Here is a 22,704-nt window from a genome sequence, read left to right on the forward strand (position 1 = left end):
AGGAGAGATCACTCAAGTGACCGTCTAGAAACGCTCAGTCATACACCCCTAAAACAAAACCCAACACTCAGAACGCCCATTCTAGAACTACGTATACACGCCGTTAAACAAGACGACCCAACTCAATACGCACTTCTAGAAAGCACCGTATACACCATAAACAGAAACCAAACCCAACACTCAATGACCCTTCTAGAAACATGAATATCACCCTAAACAAAACGCCCAACACTCAGTGACCTTCTAGAAACTCATATACACCCTAAACAAACAAACCCCAACAAAAGCAATGACCCTTGTGAGAAACATCATATACACCCTAAACAAAACCCAACACTCAATGACCCTTCTAGAAACATCATATACACCCTAAACAAAACCCCACCTTCTAGAAACATCATAATACACCCTAAACAAAACCCCAACACTCAATGACCTTCTAGAAGAACGTAACATCACCTGGACCTTTATTTAAAGCTTTTCATCAAACTGGATGGTCCAGCACCATCCTCAGACAAATGTTTGATGGAAATCATTGGACTTCAAATAAAGTTTAAAATCTTGGTCATTTGACATGATGCGGCCATAATAATGGTAAACTGCACCATGGTGTGGCATGGCTGTTAGAAGGTTTCGAGTAAAGGATACAGTCACAGTCCACACACCACAAAGCTCCAGTGTGTCCATTGTACGTTCCAAGCCTCTCCCCGTTCACAGAGTACCACACGTTCGCTACCTGTGAAGAAAGCGCGCACACACAATGTGAATTGTTCAACTTACTGGTGGATGAGTGATATATTTTCTACATACATGACATTCTTCTGTGTTGTGTATAATTTCTTATTTACCGTGTCTTTGGCCACAGAGAATATCAAGTCTCCCTCTCGGTTGTATTTGATCTGTGTGATAGACCTCTCATGGCCRTGTAGCAAGATGGGTTTCTGCAMGGCACAAGAATCAGYCATGTTAGTTAACTGCACTGCCAGCTTACTAACTAAACCAGTATTTAAGAGACGAGACCGACAAGACGAAGATAGATGTTTATAGCTGGCTAGCTAGCTAGTATCTAAATCTTCTAAACTATTGAGAATGGGAGTCATTTGCTACCTAGCTATGTGCTAACGGGTGGTTCATTGACTGTATGGATAAGGCAATCAAACATATGGGACAATCAAATACATTTAACTTATTAGCATTGTGCATAACATCGACAATGTTGGGGATGACCAGCATCATAAAATGATCAACCAAAAGGCGCCACATGTTRGATGTACTTGCCAGCTTGTATTATTATACGAACATCAGCTAGWTATACTGACAATACATCATCCTTTTCATGCTAAATAGCTCGCTATAATGACAACGCATCATCCTTTATATGCTAGCGAGCTAGCTTGATMGTGGCTATCTGGTTAGCATAAACCGCGGACATTCTAAACAATTTCACTTAAGTTCAGCACATATGGCTAATCAAATTTAAGCAGTTCTAATATGATATACTCACCATCGCCGAAGCTTTACACTGGTCGCTTTATCCGTTGTAATCGTTATGTGCCGCCACAAAAACGAGAAAGGATGAGGACTCGTGTTGTACGGCGCCGGGGCGAAGGCGGAAAAGGAGCGATAGTACTTCCGTGTCAAGCAGTGAACCCTGAACGTTCTAAAAGGCGCGTTTTTCGCAGGCTAAGAGAGCCCCCCGGTGTCCATTTTAGATATTCACTGGGATAAACTATTAAAAGGGTGTAAAGAAAAGCATTGGAAATACTCACAGGTCATTGAAAAAGTTGTAAAGCGGTAGACTGCAGTGAATTGTACATTGTTGCAAATTAAAAGGTATTGGCTCAGTGGTCTTAGGCACTGCATCAGTGTCACTACAGACCCTGGTTCGATTCCAGGCTGTATCACAACCGGCTGTGATTGGGAGTCCCATAGGACGGCGCACAATTGGCCCAGCTTCGTCCGGGTTAAGCCGTCATTGTAAATAAGAATTTGTTTTAACAACTGACTTGCCTCGTTAAAGGTTAATTAAATATAAAAATGGTCAACGGTCTCATAGTACTTGCAAAGGGGGGTAGAAATAATGACCAATGATCACAACATGTACARATTTTAATTAGCAAGACATTAAGTATACAGGGTAAGAAAAATACATGAAAATAAAATGGGGAAAAACCCAAAATAAGAGAAACCATCTTGGGTTCTTAYTCAACATGGATGAATCTCTAAAACCCAGTGAAGCTCAAGAAAGTTAGTCACTTTTATTATCTAATAAAGAAAAGTATTGCATTCCTCAAACGGTAGCCCCCAGAGCCAGACCAACGCTACAAACTAAAACATGGAAGACATGTGACGCTAACATGGATACACTCTTACAGAAATMATTAATGTACTTTCATTGCAATAAAGCCATGCTTCTTCCAACATAACTGATGGTGAAAATAAAAAAACTCAGAACATAAAAACGGAAATGTCTTCCCTTTTCAAAGAGTATGGGGAACACTGACCGCACCACAGCATATACACGTTGTGTCAACACTACACAGTACAGAGAAAAGAAGCAGTTGTTTTGTGACACGGTATAAATAGAAGGAAGAATTTCGCAATTAACCACGGAGGTTCAGGTGTTTTGCAACAAATGTGAGTTTCTATTGGAGAAATTCAGGTTGGTCCCTCCCTGTTATATTCTGTTTGCTAACATTTATTTGGTTCCTAGTGAACACACCCCAGGCCAGTGCATATCTAAGGGAGTTGATAATACAGTCTCGGTTAAGTGCTTCTCAAATCAAACTGACACAGAACTAGATAACAATGCTAAGMTTGCATAGAAATATCTGTTTAAAACATGTTTTACTTGACCTGATTCTACCAAACTATCCAAGTTGAGTTACAATCTTGTTGAAATATGTATTCTCAAAACACACACACAGAATAGAGAATGTATCATTGGTAGCCACCTTTGTCAGTACATTTCAATATCCGTMTCAGTGGAATCTATACATCTTAACCATAAATGATCATGTTCGCAAAGACAGCCAGCATGAAAATGTTAAAACAACATTTTACATTGGATCCAATGTTGTAGAATGAAATTGAAAAAGCACGTAATACGAGTGTGGAATGGATACTTGCATATTGTGGGAATGAGGAGGAACATCAAAATGGTCAATGAATGCTTTAAAAAAAAGAGGATCAATTAAGAAAAAATAAAAACTGATTTATATATATATATATATATATAGTGGTGTTCTGACTCTTCCTTAGATACACAACTGTTACTTTTATATCAAACAAATACAGTGTACAAACTCTGCTGTGCTGTCTTTGCAACATAGAGGTCCAAAGTACAGTATGATATAAAGCAGAGTTGGTCAATTCCAAATTTTCCTATTTGAAAAGTATTGATAACTGAACGGAATTAAACCCAACCCTGATATAAAGAAGCAACCCAAAACCAAACGAAAGAACAAGGCGATTTTGTCTAATCTTGAGGTGTATTCATTTGTAAAACCGTAACGAAACATTTTGCAGGGGAATACATTTAGCAATGAAAACAATTTTCTTATTGGGCAAATTCAGCGAGGTCCCTCGTTTCGCCCCCATTTGCTTCCGGTTGGMTCTTAGTGAATAAACCCCCTGGTCTAAGAGCATTTTGTGTGGATCCAACGATTCTGCAAGATTCATAAAGAATATCTACACCATCCCTTTAAGTGTTTTGATGCTCTGGACCTAAACAAGGACGTCTAAAATGGAATGAAAGTGACCTTTTGCAAGATATCCCCAACCTAGATATATACACTCTGCTCTCTGTACCGAAGGAAAGGTCAGGTGATTCCTACATGCGCTGATGCGCTAGCCATGCTTTCAGTGTGCTCAACTTCAACAAAAAAAGCAAGAAAAAAAAAGCGATAAATCCTAAAATTCAAGTCCAACTGTGGCCCTACATTTGCAGATTCACTGTATTCACTGTACCCCTTTATGACTAACACAGACACACAAGAAAAAGAGGGACCGATGGAGACACACACACAAGAAAAAGAGGGACCGATGGAGACACACACACAAAATACTCTTCTGTTCCAACATCTTTACTGTAGATCTACCTTCCTAAGCAGCCAGCAGCAACACTTTGCCTGTGTCCCAAATACCACCCTATTCCAYCAGGGCTCTGGTCAAAAGTAGTGCACTATATAGGGAATAYGGTGCCATAGGGCTCWGGTCAAAAGTAGTGCACTATATAGGGAATAGGGTGCCATTTGGGGTGAAGCCTTTCTTTAGCTCGCTTTGCCTCGCATAAAAGCTGTGATTTCCATGAACATTGTGTACTAGAGTTCTCAAAGGAAAATTTAAAAAATTAAAAAAGACCAAAACACACAGGATGAAGAACCTTCAATAATCTTCCCTGATTGACACCACCATCATCATCACCTTCAACTCTCCAGGAGGCACCAGAGTAGGTAGAAGCTGCTAACTGACTACAGATCCAGGGTCAGATTTTCTTGCACTGCCCTATTGGTTTTTAGATGGACGTAAGGGAATCTGATCCTAGATCTGTGGTTAGGAGACAACTTTAACTCTGGGGGAAATCATACAGACCCACACTCTTAACTCCCACATTAATAGTGGCTTGGCTTGCAGGCTGGTAGTTGGTAATCGGTTGGTGAAGGGGAGACTGAGCGGTGTTGCCCAGGCAAGAGGTCTCATTCCTGGGCAGTGAGGGTGGCTGCACAGGCCTGGTTCTCAGTGTCCAACTCTGGGCCGCAGTGGCAGCCGTGGGAGCAGGGTATTGGAGAGCTAGGGGTGGTGGTGTCGGGGTCTGGGCTGGGCTCCTGGGAGTCTGTGGGGGGTAGGGAAGGGGATTCAGCCCCTGTGTTGTTGTCCCCGGGGCCGGTGCTCAGGCCCTGAACCTTCTTGCTGAGTTCGTTGCGTTCGTTCTGCAGCGCCCGGCAAAGCTTTTCCAACTTCCCTACCTTCCCCTGGAGGCTGTCAAACTCACGGTCCTGTAGAGTTTTCTATAGAAGACACAGATACACAAACTTACACTGAGTGTACAAAACATTAAGAACACCTGCTCTCCCCATGACATTTCACCTGGATTCACCTGGTCAGTCTATGATCCCTTATTGATGTCACTTGTTAAATCCAATTCAAATCAGTGTAGATGAAGGGGAGGAGACTGGTTAAAAAGGATTTTTAAGCCTTGAGACAATTGAGACATGGATTGTGTATATGTGCATTTACATTTAAGTCATTTAGCAGACGCTCTTATCCAGAGCATGTGCCATTCAGAGGGTGAATGGACAAGACAAAATATTTAAGTGCTGGGTTATGGTTGTAGGTGCCAGGCGCACCAGTTTGTCTCAAGAACTACAACGCTGCTGGGATTTTGGCGCTCAACAGTTTCCTGTGTGTATCAAGAACGGTCCTAATGTTTTGTACACTCAAGTGTATATCTTACACTTCTCCCAACAAAACACAAAAACACACACAAGCCCCATTCAGTGAGTAAAATCCAGCCTACCTCCTCAGCCATGTTCAGCAGGGCCTTGTTGCTGCTCTCCCACCTGGAGCGATACATGGTAGTCTCCTTCTCCAGCTTCTTGATCTTCTTCGTCATCTACGGACACACACAGGTCACATGACCACGGACTACAACCAAGACGGACCATCTTCTGAGATCTCTGCTAATGTGTGACAGACACTCACCTTCTCCATCTCCTGCTTGAAGGTGGTGAACACCTCATTGCTCTTGGACAGAGTAGTCTGGAACTCCTCAAACTTCTCTGTGTATAAGGACAGCTGGATGGGCAGACAGGAGAGGATGGAGGGGAAACAGGGAAAGAGAGGAAGGTCAGTTCACCACATTAACTTCCCAGCTGGTTGTTTATCACAGCTAGATGCATCCACTCTGTCCCGAGAGCGTTCTAGATAGTTACCTGCTGTTTGAGATGGACCTCCTGCTGCTTCATCAGCTCACACATCCTCTGAGACTCGACCGCTTCCTTCAACAGCTGGAGAGACAACAGGAGACCAAAAGAAAGAGTTGTGGGTTTGATTTAGGCAATAAGGCACGAGGGGGCGTTGCATCGTGGCTAATAAAAACCCTTAGCCGTGGTATATTGGCCAGTTAACAATGCCACTTAATATATGTATATACTGTACTCTATATCATCTACTGCATCTTGCCATCTTTATGTAATACATGTATCACTAGCCACTTTAAACTATGCACTTTTATGTTTACATACCTCATATGTAACTGTACTCTATACCATCTACTGCATCTTGCCTATGCCGTTCTGTAACCATCACTCATTCAACATCTTTATGTAACATATTCTTTATCCCTTTACACTTGTGTGTATAAGGTAGTAGTTGTGGAATTGTTAGGTTAGATTACTTGTTGGTTATTACTGCATTGTCGGAACTAGAAGCACAAGCATTTCGCTACACTCACATTAACATCTGCTAACCATGTGTATGTGACAAATAAAATTTGATTTGAGATACCACAAACCCCCGAGGTGCCTTATTGCTATGATAAACTGGTTACCAACGTAAGAGAAGCAGTAAAAATACATGTTTTGTCATAACCGGTGGTAATACTTCAGCCAATCAGCAGTCAGGGCTCGAACCACCCAGTTTCTAATCCATATGAATATGTCATTGAGTAGAACATGTTGACTAGAGTGTTTCACCAAAACCAAACACCATATTACTGTTTACTTCCACAAAGTCCTTCTCTCGGTGATGGCGGTCCTCTGACTCTCAGGAGCAGCCTGAGGCCTGTTGTAGCTTAGCATCCACAAACTGTTGTGCAGTTCCTTATGCTTGAACACCTTGTCAATGTGCTGAGAGAGGACAGGGGGTTAATACTCACATGTCCAGAACATTATGCAGTTGCACCTCTGTGTGCTTTAGTTGTGCAAGTAAATGTCATGTACTTCCTGGCACAGAGCTGCAGCCCTCCTGTCTGCTCCTTACTCCCACTCCAACCCATTCCCCCACTCTAAAACCCCATACTTACTCCCCACTCTAAACCATACTTACTCCCCACTCTAAACCCATACTTAACTCCCACTCTAAACCCATACTACTCCGCACTCTAAACCCATACTTACTCCCACTCTAAACCCATACTTACTCCCCACCCATACTACTCGCCAACCACACTCGCCACACGCAAACCCATAACTCGCTCACCCCATACTCCCCCCACTCCAACCCATACTCCCCCCACTCCAACACACCTCCTCTCGTAGTTCATACTGCTGGATGAGTTTCTTGAGCTTCTCTGCCAGCTCAGAGTTCTCCAGCCTCAGACTGGCGTTCCTCTCGTTATGCTGCTCCATCTGGGCCTGGATGTCATTCAGAGTCACCTGGGAACACACACACACAGGAACTAGAGGATGTTACATCATGATAGACAACCAGGAAGTGTTTAATTATTGGGTGAAAGTCAGAAGTATTTCCTTGATTCTTGGCCTACTTCTCAACACTGATTAGAGAAGATCGTGGCAATAAATCAAGGAAAGACTAGAGATTCATCCCTTCTTTACACACAACGCTAGTGGCTCACCTGGAAGTGTGATGTCACCACCTTCCTCTTCTCCTCCTCTACGCGTGCACGCTGTGTCCCGTCCTCCTGCAAGAGCAAGTTAAGTTAAAAAAGCACAGCTCCATTGTTGTTCACTTCATAAATCATWAAAAAAAACTAAACTTTTTGGTTCACAAAGATATGGTCCTAGCAATCAGAGAACGATAAGACTCATCTTCTAGTTTTTGGAATGTGTGGGTGCGTTGGAGAAGATCACTTTTGTCAAGTCGTTGAGCATCACTGGTTACCGCCTTTCAAGGGGTGTTGCTTTATGGGGATAAAATTGTCAGACTTGCGCCTATAACGTCGACTGCATGAACTTGACAAATATCATGGTGATCAAAAGTCATTAAGTTCAGTGGACAGTTGCTTTTCGCCAACTTAATCCTGCAGCCAATCCCCTGCATAGTGGGAGGCTCTACAGTCAACCAATCATTAGGCTGATTCTTCGCTGTTGAGACTGGTGTTTTGCGGGTACTATTTAATGAAGCTGCCAGTTGGACTTGTGAAGTGTCTGTTTCTCAAACTAGACTCTCTAATGCACTTGTCCTCTTGCTCAGTTGTGCACCGGGGCCTCCAACTCCTCTTTCTATTCTGGTTAGAGACAGTTTGCTATGTTCTGTGAAAGGAGTAGTACACAGCGTTGTACGAGATCTTCAGTTTCCTGGCAATTTCTCGCATGGAATAGCCTTCATTTCTCAGAACAAGAATAGACTGACGAGTTTCAGAAGGTATTTGTTTCTGGCCATTTTGAGCCCGTAATCAAACACAAATGCTGATGCTCCAGATACTCAACTAGTCTAAAGAAGGCAAGTTTTATTGCTTCTTTAAAAATCAGGACAACAGTTTTCAGCTGTACTAACATAATTGCAAAAGGGTTTTCTAATGATCAATTAGCCTTTTAAAATGACAAACTTGGATTAGCTAACACAACATGCCATCAAAAACAAGAATATTTCTAAGTGACCCCAAACTTTTGAAGTGTAAATTAATGTGATATTTAACACTCTTTATCACTAATTGATTATACAATTTACAAACATGATTCCAGTTTGTGAGTCTATGATTTGGGGGTTAGAGACATGTGTATTTTGACATTATCAAGAAAATATTTTTTAAGCAATGGCAACACTGCCATGTTGATCTGACCCTTTGTTGGAAAACCACATTGGTGTCCCAACTTTCTGCTGTCGCAAATGCACCTCCCCCGACTTGTCTGCAGTCGGTTGCTTTAGACTTACTGCTCAAAGGAGGCCTATGTGAGCGCCGCCCTCTCTGTCTGAACCTATGACCGATTCACACTGTGCTGGCCTGAATACAGACTTGCGCCACACTGTGCTGGCCTGAATACAGACTTGATAATGGTGGCCAGCACATTCAAGCTCAGCCCGGTTTGGCTCAGTAGTTCATCATCCTTTACCTCAGGGATCATTACCTAGATTCAATCATCATCCTTCACCTCAGGGATCATTACCTAGATTCAATCATCATCCTTCACATCAGGGATCATGTAACCTGATTCAATCATCATCTTCACCTCAGGGATCATTACCCTAGATTCAATCATATCCTTACCTCAGGGATCATTACCTAGATTCAATCATCATCCTCACTCAGGGATCATTACCTAGATTCAATCATCATCCTTCACTCCGGGATCATTACCTAGATTCAATCATCATCCTTCACTCAGGGATCATTAACCTATTAATCATCATCCTTCACCTCGGGATCATTACTAGTCAATATATCTCCACAGGGATTTACTAGATTCAATCATCATCCTTTACCTCAGGGATCATTTAGATTCAATCATCATCCTTCACCTCAGGGATCATTACCTAGATTCAATCATCATCCTTACCTCAGGGATCATTACCTAGATTCAATCATCATCCTTTACCTCAGGGATCATTACCTAGATTCAATCATCATCCTTTACTCAGGATCATTACCTAGATTAATATCATCTTATCAGGGATCTTACCTAGATCAGCAAAGGGTCAATTTTTTATTGTGCAGATGGTCAAGGGACCGGAACATAATTTAGAATAATTTGTAGACCGCAATTGAACAAATTGAAGAAGCCCAAACAGATATTTGACAAAAACATAATAATTTCATACCTTGCTTATATTTGTATAGATCAGATATCTCTATTATGCGTGGGAATACTTTGGAACAGATATCCAAAATTTGAAACTTTGCTGGTGTTTTTTACATGTATGTTCAACAATAAAAATTTTTTTCAGCTCAGTAAATTTTGGGCCACAATAATATCACCAGCGGCCAAATTCGACTGTGGGCCGCCAGTTGGGGGATTCCTGCCAACCTTGAGGTGCGGTTGTGTCTCTGCAGTCTCTTGAGTGTGCGGTTGTGTCTCTGCAGCTCCCTACAAGTGACTCCAGTTTGCTGCGTGCCAGGATGGCTTGCTGTGTTCCTTCTTCAGGTGGTCCGTCTCCTGCACCAGCTGAGACTGTTTCTTCTGCAGGACACGCATTTGCTTCTGACTGTTCGCTGCTCCTCCAGCTGAACAGCACACACAGAAATTACAATTTAATTTATAAAAACTATTCAAATGTTGAACTAATAATTAAAAAATATTAAAATCTCTAGTACACTTAAATGAAAAGCTATTGATAAATAGCTACAAATGAGACAAATGATGGAAACAAACAAGGCTGCCAAGGGAAGCTGGGTGTGTCAGCCATGTCCTTGTCCAGTAAAGACCCTCAATCAGCCAGCCTCCCTCCCCCTCTGGGCCCTCCCCTCATCAGTCCGCCTCCCTCCCCTGGGCTCCTCCCCTCACAGCACTCTCTCTGGCTCTCCCCTCATAGCAGCCTTCTCTCCCCTCTGGGCTCCTCCCTCCATCAGCCAGCCTTCTCCCCTGGGCTCCCCCCTCAAGCCACAGAAAATGACTATAACACATAGGCCTGTCACACATAACACCCCTTGGATCAGTTACATACACGGCTGCAATCTGTCACGTAACACCTCACATGTTATGGACACACAGGAAGACCTACCTGCTTCACACATTCCTGAATCAGCAATAAATCCACGACTCATTCCCACATGGAAGGTCAGCCTAAGTTGAGCGCGCCCTGCCCATGATGACAGGATAGACGACAGACTACTTCTGGCTGATAACAGATGGAGGTTAGATATAAGAGGGTCGCTAGCATGCTAAAATAAACAAATAAAAAAGTCAATTTTACTAAAACAGCTTTGGCCACACCAGAGTCTTTATGAGAGTTACTAACTTACTAGATCAGCTACTTCTTACAGAGGCTGCAGTTTTTCCTCTGGTGTACTCAGAGTATTCAGGGGTCTGATCAGCAGGTGATCTCTTTACCTGCAACACACAGGAGGGGGGGGGGGGGAGACATTCAATGCAACATCCACTCATCACAACAGGGACCAGCAACACACAAGAGGAAGCTGTCAGTCCTAAACCCCTAGCCACCACCTGTATGACTAAAGGAATCTGATGGATGACAGCTAGATATATCAGTGACCAATATGGATGGGTAAGAGGTCCATACTGTTCTTCAGGAGCAGGGTTGGAGGCCACTGACCTAAACCCAGATCACGACAAAGCACCTAGGAATAGGCTCTAGGGGTTGATTTCAGACAACAGAACCAGTCCTTACCCAGACCCTTCACCTTCTTCTTCTCTCTGAGTCTTTACTTTTCTTTCTCCGCCCCGCGGCGTTCACTTTGACATCCTCTGGCTTCACATCCAGCTCCTTCTCATTGGCCAGGCCGTTGAGCACAGGCCGTGTGATTGGCCGTTGGGCAGGTTAACCCCGTCCTCCCGTTATCCTCCAGGCAGTAGGTGTTGAGGTGTCTCCAGCTGGCGGCTCAGCTCCTCAGCCATGTCACACTGAGATGACACCCCTCCACTATCAGTAGAGACTGGGACAGGGTCTGCTATAGTAGAGACTGGGACTGGGACGAAAGCAGGCTCTTCTACAGGTGGGACCGCGGGGAGAGCTGCAGACTCTGCTGTTTTGGGAAAGGCAGACACCTCAGCCACATAGCAGAAGGAGGAAAATATATGTTATTAAAACACTAGCTAAGGTGTACCGGCTGTATGGAAGCATTAAATTACCTTCACAATGTATGGCTTGCTGCTGCATAGTTGTGATATAAGCAGGACTGCTTATGTGTACTAGGGTTGAAGGGTGGGAACCCGGTTACTGAGATTTACCACCAAATCACTCCTTCACCCAGGATATAACTGAGAATTATTTAAATGAACAGCCATGGCGTGAAATGGAACCGTTAAATGTATATGCAAAGTCTAAATCTGGCTTCTCAACGGCATCCGCATGATGGAGGGACAGGCAGCCCGCCTCCGGGTGGAGGGACAGGCAGCCCGCCTCCGGGTGGAGGGACAGGGCAGCCGCCTCCGGGTGGAGGGACACGGCAGCCCGCCTCCGGGTGGAGGGACAGGCAGCTCCGCCTCCGGGTGGAGTGACTTCGCAATGCATGTAGACCTATCATGGTACGTTTCTTTCTTGTGACAGGGAAGGCCTACATTTGCTGCTGCATAGCCTATGCTACAGTAATATAATAAAAATGTCTAATTTACCCATCTCTATCTAGCCTTCTGGGGTCACATTAGTTTATTGTATAGATTTTTTCATTGCAGGCTGCAGTTTTAAAACTTCACCTGAATATCGTTGCTTTAAATCAGTACCCTTGCGAGCACTTTTGCAGTCTCTTTCTTCATAAACCCTCATTAAAACAGCTTTCAATAATAATCCAGATTTTTGTTAATTATATATATATCCTACCTCCCTTTCAGGTAATAAATTCAATGCAGTATTAGCCTTATATTTAGTTAATTAATGATGGGTTAGCAAAATAAGCTTGTTTAGCTTGCTGTAGCCCCTGTTTCTTGAGCAACCACACCCTACGCTCCACTGGCCTCTCCTAAGAAAACATCCGTATCTTTTGGGGTCTCGTGCAGGAAAAGTTAGACTAGAATAGCTGGCTGGAAATCATTGTTTGTAGCGTTTCTTCTTATCAAAACACTATTCGAAGAGGGACGCAAGCTCGTTTGCTGAATGTTAAATACGAGCCAACAGCTCACAGGTAGTTTGAAAAGAGCTAACGCGGCAATGGCGGTAGGCTATAGCAGTTATTAATTCAGACCCATCTAAGGTGGTGGTAGACTATAGCAGTTATTAATTCAGACCCATTTCAGATGGTGGTAGGCTATAGCAGTTATAATTCAGATCCATTCAGATGGTGGTAGACTATAGGTTATTAATTCAGACCATTCAGATGGTGGTAGACTATAGAAGTTATTAATTCAGACCCATTCAGATGTGGTAGACTATAGCAGTTATTAATTCAGACCCATTCAGATGGTGGTAGCTAGCAGTTATTAATTCAGACCATTCAGATGGTGGTAACTATAGCAGTTTATTAATTAGACCCATTCAGATGGTGGTAGCTATAGCAGTTATTAATTCAACCATTCAGATGGTGGTAGACTATAGCAGTTATTAATTCAGACCCATTCAGATGGTGGTAGGCTATAGCAGTTATTAATTCAGACCCATTCAGATGGTGGTAGACTATAGCAGTTATTAATTCAGACCCATTCAGATGGTGGTAGACTATAGCAGTTATTAATTCAGCACCATTCAGATGGTGGTAGACTATAGCAGTTATTAATTCAGACCCATTCAGATGGTGGTAGACTATAGCAGTTATTAATTCAGACCCATTCATGGTGTAGCTAAGCAGTTATTATTCAGACCATTCAGATGGTGGTAGCTATAGCAGTTATTAATTCAGACCCATTCAGATGGTGGTAGGTATATAGCAGTTATTAATTCAGACCATTCAGATGGTGGTAGTATAGCAGTTATTAATTCAGACCCATTCAGATGGTGGTAGACTATAGCAGTTATTAATTCAGACCCATTCAGATGGTGGTAGGCTATAGCAGTTATTAATTCAGACCATTCAGATGGTGGTAGGCTATAGCAGTTATTATTCAGACCATTCAGATGGTGGTAGACTATAGCAGTTATTAATTCAGACCCATTTCAGATGGTGGTAGGCTATAGCAGTTATTAATTCAGACCCGCTATCAGATGGTGGTAGGCTATAGCAGTTATTAATTCAGACCCATTCAGATGGTGGTAGGCTATAGCAGTTATTAATTCAGACCCATAACCATTCAGATGGTGGTAGGCTATAGCAGTTATTAATTCAGACCCATAACCATTCAGATGGTGGTAGGCTATAGCAGTTATTTATTCAGACCCATAACCATTCAATATTCGTGAAGAGAAGTGAAAACATCCTGCATCTTATTCTGGTCCTATAATTATTCAAAGATGTCATTAGAATGATGACGATAAGGACAAAGAAACACTTTCATTTAACATTTGAAAGTCAGGAAGGAAGCAACAATAGATAGAGAAAGAAGTTGGCTAGTAACAGGGGAACTATTATTAAAGATAGATATATATACACACACACACACACACACACACACACACACACACACGAGTCAGCCTACTAACTATACAAATAGGCCCTATTATATTTCAAAATGAAAAACAAATTCGCTAGCCTATACTTGTAACTTTGGGTGGGGCAGAAATTGGCCCAGCGTCGTCCGGGTTAAGGGATTTTTTWWAAACCTTTATTTACAAGTCAGTTAAGAACAAATTCTTATTTACGATGATGGCCTACCCCGGCCAAACCTGGACGACGCTGGGCCAATTGTGCACCGCCCTACGGGACTCCGAATCACAGCCGGATGTGATGCAGCCTGGATTCGTACCAGGTACTGGCCAGTTTGAAAATAAGAATGTGTTCTTAACTGACTTGGCCAGTTAAATAAAGGTTCAATTAAAAAACTTTTGTAGGCCGCATGTGCTGCACCAGAATCATGTTCTCTCCCTGCTTTATCACGGTTTGAAGGACGTGTGTAATTCCAGTCCCTACAATACAGTTCACACTCAAAATGATGAACCTACTGAAGCTAGTTTCATTTATTTACCCAAGAGAGCTCAGATCTAGCCACATCTATGGGCTTTTATGTTTTTCTGTATTGGATAACAGCACAATCATTTGGGCTTTTTTTGACTTGGGCTCATGAAATGTCTAATGTAGGGCTGATACAAATGTATGGCTCATCAGGCTCAGCTAGCATCAGCCTCGAACTTTCAATCAGAAAAGTGATTTATTCTCAGGATGGAACATTTGTAAAATAGCGTGAAAATATTCAATCCTAAAGTCTAAATAGGAATTCAGTGTCATGAGKATAAGGTTCCTAGCTCAATAGACATGGAGTTAAGTTCATTATTTTAATACTGCAAAACTTGACACTTTGTGGCTGAAAGATGTGATGTCACTATAGTTTTGAGTAGCTAAGTAGCCAACCSTGTCAAAAGATGTTCACCATAAACATTGAAAATTAGTGCATTTGACTAGTGTTTAGTTCCATCAGTGACAACCAGTGTCACCTAGGACACCGTGCTAACTTTACCTGAACTTTCAGCCCCATCAATCTGTGAAGGTCTGTCTGGCTCTGGCTCTTTAGGGCAGACAGTGTCTATAACGCATTTTGGGCTACTGGTGTCTGTAACGTCTTTTGCCGCTGTGCTTCCCTCCATCTCTCCAGTGCCAGGTGGTGGAGCCGCGTCACTGCCCTGCGTGGCCGACTCTTCCGTGTCCTGTTTCTTCATGATGAAATGCCTGAAACATATTATGAAAAAATGTTCATCGATCATTATGTTTGTATAAGGAAAAATCTAACTGTGCCGTGTCTGTTACAGATCCGAATATTCAAATGTTKGCTGGCTATTATAAAACACATGTTGCACCTGCACTTGAGAAAAGCAAGAAACGGAACTGCCAAACGTCAATGGGGATGTGTCACTGAAGTCCAGTTAAACCTTTAAGTTAACTAGCTTTCGGTCAGTTGGTTACCAGTAATCACGCTTATACTAATGTAAAACGAATCTGAAATGGCGAACGACAGCTAACTAACGTTAGCTAGCTAAGTTACCAGCATAGCAACGAATAAATGTGGACGAAGTTACATTTTCAACACGGCCAAGTCTAGCTAGCTATATGCTAGCTAGTAGAAGAGTTGACAATTTTGGAAAGTCATCAACTCACTAGCTTTGTCTAGCAAGTGAAACAATACCCCTTCTATTAGCAACCAAACACATAACTTAGCTACTAGAAAGTGAAACTAGTTTAACAAATGACAGTGCCGTTTAGAAGAGTTCGCAAGCTAGCTAAGTTCGCTAGTTAGCATTTTGCTTTCTAGCTTGGCACTACGCTAGGGAACAAACCAAAGAAACACGACACCTCATATAGCACAGTCATTATTCATACTTGGGATAAGCTTTAGATACTTTATTAGAAAGAAAAAAAWTACGGTTTACCTTCTTCCAACTCTATAAATACACGTCTCTGTTGCCTGCTTCTTTTCCTCCTACCAACCGAGACAGGAAATACACAATGCACAACGGAAGTGGGTATATAACCATTGCGGGAAAGTGGAATATGTCGATCAAACGCCCGACTCAGAACTACAAAAACTGTTATTCACGGTTTCTATACTGAACAAAAATATAAACGCAACAAGCAACAATTTTAACAACTTTACTGAATTATAGTTCATATAAGGAAATCAGCTAATTTAAATAAATTCATAAATCCCTAATCTATGGATTTCACATGACTGGGCAGGGGTGCAGCCATGGGTGGGCCAAGAAGGGCATAGGCCCACCCACTTGGGAGCCAGCCCAGACAATCTGAATGAATTTTTCCCAACAAAAAGGCTTTATTACAGACAGAAATACTCCTTAATTTCATCAGCTYTCCGGGTGGCTGGTCTCAGATGATACCCCAGGTGAAGAAGCCAGATGTGGAGGTCCCTGGGCTGGCGCTGTTACACGTAGTCTGCGGTTGTGATGCCGGTTGGACGTACTGCCAAATTCTCTAAAATGACATTAGAGGTGGCTTATGGTAGAGAAATTAACATTATATTCTCTCGCAACAGCTATGGTGGACATTCGCAGTCAGCATGCCAATTGCACTCTCCCTCAAAACTGGAGACATCTGTGGCTTTGTGTTGTGTGACAAAACTGCACATTTTAGAGTGTCCGTTTATTGTCCCCAGCACAAGGTGCACCCGTGTAATGATCATGCTGTTTAATCAGCTTCTTGATATGCAACACCTGTCAGGTGGATCAATTATTTTATAAGGAGAAACGTTCATTAACAGGGATGTAAACAAATTTGTGCACAACATTTGAGAGAAGTAAGCTTTTCGTGCACATGGAACATCTCTGGGATATTTTATTTCAGCTCGTGAAACATGGGACCAACACTTTACATGTTGCGTTTATATTTTTGTTCAGTATAGTTTCTTCTCACACATACAGCAGCAAAATGCATTCCCCTTTTGGTATCTTTTTGTCATTCAAAACATGTTCAAGCAATGGAAAAACAACAGACATTAAAAGGGTTGCAACATTTGTTTTAATATATATTTTACAGTTTCCACTTAACTTTTTCACTTGTATACATTTCCAATATTTGTTAATGCATTTTTTTTTGTTTATGTATTCCTGTTTGTGTCATGTTCCGTTGAAGTGTATCAGTCTCTAGTCACTCATTCATACCGTCAGTCAAGTCAAGTCACAGTATAAGATGGTTTATCGTAAGAAAAAAAAAAGAAAAAAAGGGGGAAAAAATGAAAAAATATTTGTTTTAGAAATAAATACATTGCAAAGGATAAATGAGAGATTCAAAGAGTATACATCAAGACTGGTCAGTTATGACATATGAAAAATACTTTACAAACATGTCGCATTGTAAACAACTGTAGAATAGATAGCATTATTTATTTGACAAAGCTGAGCACTAAGGCGTGGCTTGGGATTTTCGGGAGATATATACATTTACAGGATCTAGGATGCACGACAAGAAAAGTCCCATTTAAATGTTATCTTTATTCTTTTTCAAATCTTTGCCTAGGGGTAGGAGTTATTCCTGACCATAGAGCCTGACAGGGAAACACTATAGCAAATAACTACAACCCAGTAGGCCCTCCCAAATGGCACCCTATTCCACATATAGTGCACTACTTTTGACCATGGCCAATAGGTTTCTGGTCAAAAGTAGTGCATTATATAGGGTCCTCAAACTCAACTCTGGACCTCGAAGCCAGTTTCACTGCACTATTTCATTGTTCCCTTCTAATCAGGGACCGATTTAGACCTGGGACACCAGATGTGTGAAATTAATTATCAAGTAGAAGAGAAAATACCCCTGCTATAGGGTATATAGTGCCATTTGGGACACTGATATTTTAGTAAATAAATACTTTAACTCTTTCTTCTTAAAACTGGTTAAGGGCTTGTAAGCATTTCACTGTAAGATCTACACCTGGGGTATTGGACGCATGTCTCAAATAACATTTGATTTTCTTCTGGTCAGGAAAAACCTCCTGTCCCTTTACTATTGCCATATGAAGCATTTCAGCACTTTGCAGAAATCATTACACGTGTGTATGATTCATTCAGCTCTGGTAATTGCACGGAAGAGGGAGAAGGAAGGGAAGAAGGTTCTGTCCCAAATGACAGTCTATTCCCTATTTAATGCACTACTTTTCACCAGAGCCCCATGGACCCCTGTTCTAAAAGTAGTGCATTAGATAGGGAATAGGATGCACTTTTGGAAGCAGTCTTAAATGAATCCCTGGGGACGGCTGACTTTTAGAGAATATTCTATTGCCGCTCTGGTTGGTTGGTTGGTAGGTTGTTCATTCTCAGCCAAGGATGTAGCTTCTGATTCATTGTGCTAAATCAAGAGATAGCTGAAAGTTCTCTCTGGACAAGTGATTGGTTGATTGAGTGACTGGGTCTGGACAGCCAATAATAATTATATACCCTCCATATCCAAGTCAATATACATGCAATGGCAAAGCACCACAAAGGCAAAACATTTTTTTTTTTTTTTTAATGAGTCGTCTCCATTTTGAATGAGCTGTTAGTTGTTTGTGGGTAGATGGGTTACTCATTGTGTGGCTGTTAGCTGTTTGTGGGTAGATGGGTCGTGCCAACATGGAAGTTCAAGTTGAGCAGACCGTTCAGCAGGGCACAACAGTTTGAAACATTAAGATAGAAATATGCTATGTAGAACAAACATGCCTCTAAAATGTAGAATAATGAATCACATTCGCTCCATTTGTGGCTTCTCTATCTGCAACGTTTAACGTTGTTCTACTGAACGTGGCCCTGTATTGGCCTGCTATAACTGACCTGAACCTGGGCTCGGAGCTTTTCCAGACCATATTACCCGATTAAGGAAAAACTCAGGGACCTAATGTGCAATGCAGTCTGTCTCAGCCTAAAATTAGACTTGATGGCTCTGCCTTTCTCTAATCAAACCCATGTCTGGACTGGCGGTCCTGCAGTTGCATCAGCGTGAGGTCTGAACAGTGAAAACAACATGTTCAAATGGAAGAAAAGAGCATCATTATTCACTTAGACAGATCACCATGATAGAATAAAATACGTATTATTCCTTTTTTTTTGTTTTGACGATTAAATTATTCCTCTGTTCTGACTCCATCCCACAGTTTTTTTTGTGCAAAAGCAGTAAAGAATGCCACTTGTTTAGAGAAACCACGGCAAGTCATGGAACTAGAAGATAAGAAAAATACAGCAACAGTATCTTGCACTACAAACGTGCACATTCAAGGAAAAAAAAGATTATGATCACTAAGTCAAAAGACATTTAATCAACCTCAAGTCTTTCGTTGGTCAGGATTGGCACTTCAGTGAATAGGAGTGCATTTTCATTTTTCACAATTAGAAATATATATTTAATCCACTGATTTGTTTAATATCTTACTATTCTGGTAGTCTTTGTTGATAGACTGCACACAAAAGTAGACCCAAAAAAACACAAAACAAAGACTACTAATATACAAATGCTGCTTCACATGTTAGTGATGTAGAGAAAGTTATTTAGCTAATAWTTCATTATTTTCTAGATTTATTTAGTCTCAAATGTCTGTTTGGAGGTCACTTGTTCCGTGGACAACCATTTCCCTTTAGACAACCATGGTGCATAGAATCCTAAAATAGCTCGTAGTCTATGACCATTACTAGCTGCTCTATGTCAGATCAATGCCAAGCTTAGTCTCTTACCAAATTTGAATACATTTTGCATGTCAAGCAAAGCACTACGTGTCCAAAACCACGAGTCACCATCATTGCAGACCACGAGTCACCATCATTGCAGACCACGAGTCACCATCATTGCAGACCACGAGTCACCATTCATTGCAGACCACGAATCATCCTCATTACAGACCACGATCATCCTCATTGCAACCAGAGTCATCTCATTGCAGACACGAGCACCAATCATTGCAGACCACGAGTCACCATCATTGCAGACCACGAGTCACCATCATTGCAGACCACGAGTCACCATCATTGCAGACCACGAATCATCCTCATCATTGCAGACCACGAATCATCCTCATCATTACAGAGTTGAACATATAATACGGCAAGACATTGCATAAAGTCATGGCTGCTCAACCTCACAGGCTCAACCTACCGAGACATCACATCAGGTAGGACAATATAACCATGAGGGAATGACTTGCTATATAAACAGGTGCAATGACAAGGGTCCTCTCATAGCTTGCATATTTAGTCACCCCCCCCAAAAGGAGGAAACCCTGCTGCGTTACAGATATCCTTCCAAAAAGACACTTCAGACTTTGAGAAAAGTTTGAAATAAAACATACAGCTTTTAACCCCATCGTCCACATTCATTTTTTCTGGTACCAAACAATCCAAAAAAATGCTACTATTCCGATGTTGTTTAACCCAGTCGGTTCAACTCCACAAGGGGAAATGGGGGATCCACAGAACAAGTTGCTCCCAGACTCCGATGGGAACATAATCATTGAACATATGTCTCCTCCCTCACAACTGCTGTCAGTGAAAAGGTCACACTACCAGACTCTGGATCCATAAGTTCCACTCAACCCATAGATACTGATCTGAGTTCAGCTTTAACTGCCCCCCCCCCCCAATTGATATTTAAGGTTATGATTGAAGGCAAGCTGATCCTACATCTGTGTCTAAGGGCATAACATCAAACCATCTTCAGTCAGTGTAGCAGTGAAGGGAGAAAATAGGTTTCCCTAATATCAGGAAATACACCACGCACTTCCTCAAGAAAATAACAGAAATGTCACAGTATCTCTGATATTCTTTAAAAGGAGGTATGAAATGATGCTGTGAATGTGATCGTTTCACTTTAATAATCCTTTGTGTGTCACACCTTCCATCTCCAGTATTAATCTAATCATTTCAAAGAGCATTGCATTGTGGGTGGGTGCATTACTTAATAAAACATGTTTTCTAAGTGCATAACTTCAAAAGTGCCTAAAAAGGAAGTGGCAAAACGATGCAGGAAACCCTTGAATGAACATACTGCATCGAAAACCAAACCTGTAGAAATAGAACACAAAAAAAGAAAACACATGTTCATAAAAAAAATAAAAAAAATAAAAAAAAAGTGGATTAAGGAAGTTGTTTTTCCTGGTTGTGGAACACTCGTCCGTGTGTACAGTGTACTGTCTGCTGGTGTCGTATGCATGAAGTGTGTGTGTGCAAATACATCTCTTTACTAGAATTTCTGCGGGTTAGGTTCGTCACGCTCTAAATTAAAAAGACGTATCCCTTGCCAAACCCTGGTTGTCGTTAGATCTATGTTTTCATCTCAAAATGACACCCTGTCTGATATAGAGGCTCCCTAGGTGGCTCCTGTCAAAACGAGTGTACGAAGAGGAATAGTGCCATTTAAAATGCACCCTATGAGGGACAGAGAATAATACCCATCAATACCTAGTACATATCCCCATACCAATGATACCTAGTACATATCCCCATACCAATGATACCTAGTACTTATCCCCATGATACCTAGTACTTATCCCCATGATACCTCGTACTTATCCCCATGATACCTCGTACTTATCCCCATGATACCTCGTACTTATCCCCATGATACCTCGTACTTATCCCCATGATAACCTCGTACTTATCCCCATGATACCTCGTACTTATCCCCACTGATTGCCTAGTACTTATTCCCCATGATGCCTAGTACTTAGACCTATCATCACCAATATGCCTAGTACTTACCATCATCACAATGATGCCTAGTACTTACCATCACACAAATGATTAAGTCCTGAGTAACTTATCCCCATGACCCTAGTACTTATCCCCATGACGCCAAGTAACTATCCCCATGACGCCTAGTACTTATCCCCATGACGCCTAGTACTTATCCCCATGACGCCTAGTACTTATCCCCATGAACGCCGTAGTACTATCCCCATGCAACGATAACTATACTTATCCCCATTGCAACGATAACTAGTACTATCCCCAACGCAATGACTTCCTCAGTACTTATCCCCAACCAATGACACACTAGTACTTATCCCCAACTCAATGACACCTAGTACTATCCCCAACGCAATGACACCTAGTACTTATCCCCAACTCAATGACACCTAGTACTTATCCCCAACGCATGACTCTAGACTTATCCCCAACGCAATGACAACCTATAACTATATCCCACAAAACTCAAAAATAACCTGATGTACTTATCCCCAACTCAATGGACACCTATGTACCTTATTCCCAACGCATAGACTCCCTAGTACTTATCCCCAACGCAGAGACTTCCTAGTACTATGTCCAACGCAAATGACACCTAGACTCAACAATGAATATACTTCTACCAACTGTCCAAATAATGAAATTCACCCACGCAATTGACATCTTATCAAACACACAAATGACCCGTAACTATCACAATGACACCTAGTACTTATCCCCAACGCTAATGACATCCTAGTACTTATCCCCAACGCAATGACCCTAGTACTTATTCCCTAGACGGCAATGACACTATTACTTATCCCCAACCAATACCACCTGACTATCCCCAACCCAATGACACCTAGTACTTATCCCCACGCAATGGACTCCTAGTATCTCTCTCTGGGTGGG

The 22,704-nt window shown here is 41.9% G+C and overlaps 1 protein-coding gene, 2 long non-coding RNA genes and 1 pseudogene across 3 annotated transcripts in view; all 4 read right to left on the minus strand.

Annotated features, from left to right (window-relative positions):
* The window catches only part of eif3i (eukaryotic translation initiation factor 3, subunit I), a 21,676-nt gene extending 20,045 nt beyond the window's left edge, over window positions 1-1,631 (minus strand). The window contains exons 1-3 of the mRNA XM_070438829.1: window positions 1,505-1,631; window positions 849-941; window positions 649-736 (exon numbers count right to left, since the gene is read on the minus strand). Coding sequence (XP_070294930.1) covers window positions 649-736; window positions 849-941; window positions 1,505-1,507 — 184 coding nt within the window. The 5' untranslated portion in view covers window positions 1,508-1,631. The remainder of the gene's footprint in view (window positions 1-648; window positions 737-848; window positions 942-1,504) is intronic.
* Window positions 170-482, minus strand: LOC139024229 (uncharacterized). The gene is made up of 3 exons (XR_011475513.1): window positions 429-482; window positions 319-388; window positions 170-212 (listed from the first exon to the last, which is right to left on the minus strand). It is a non-coding gene; the product is annotated as an uncharacterized lncRNA (long non-coding RNA).
* Window positions 1,632-4,105: 2,474 nt separating the features above from the next.
* On the minus strand, window positions 4,106-16,106 carry LOC112070069 (alpha-taxilin-like; annotated as a pseudogene).
* A 4,811-nt stretch (window positions 16,107-20,917) lies between these two features.
* Window positions 20,918-21,999, minus strand: LOC112070075 (uncharacterized). Its single transcript, XR_011475516.1, has 3 exons — window positions 21,961-21,999; window positions 21,765-21,839; window positions 20,918-21,694 (listed from the first exon to the last, which is right to left on the minus strand). It is a non-coding gene; the product is annotated as an uncharacterized lncRNA (long non-coding RNA).
* Between the last annotated feature and the right edge of the window lie 705 nt (window positions 22,000-22,704).

Source organism: Salvelinus sp. IW2-2015, unplaced genomic scaffold, assembly GCF_002910315.2.
Source record: "Salvelinus sp. IW2-2015 unplaced genomic scaffold, ASM291031v2 Un_scaffold1214, whole genome shotgun sequence".
NCBI lineage: Eukaryota > Metazoa > Chordata > Actinopteri > Salmoniformes > Salmonidae > Salvelinus > Salvelinus sp. IW2-2015.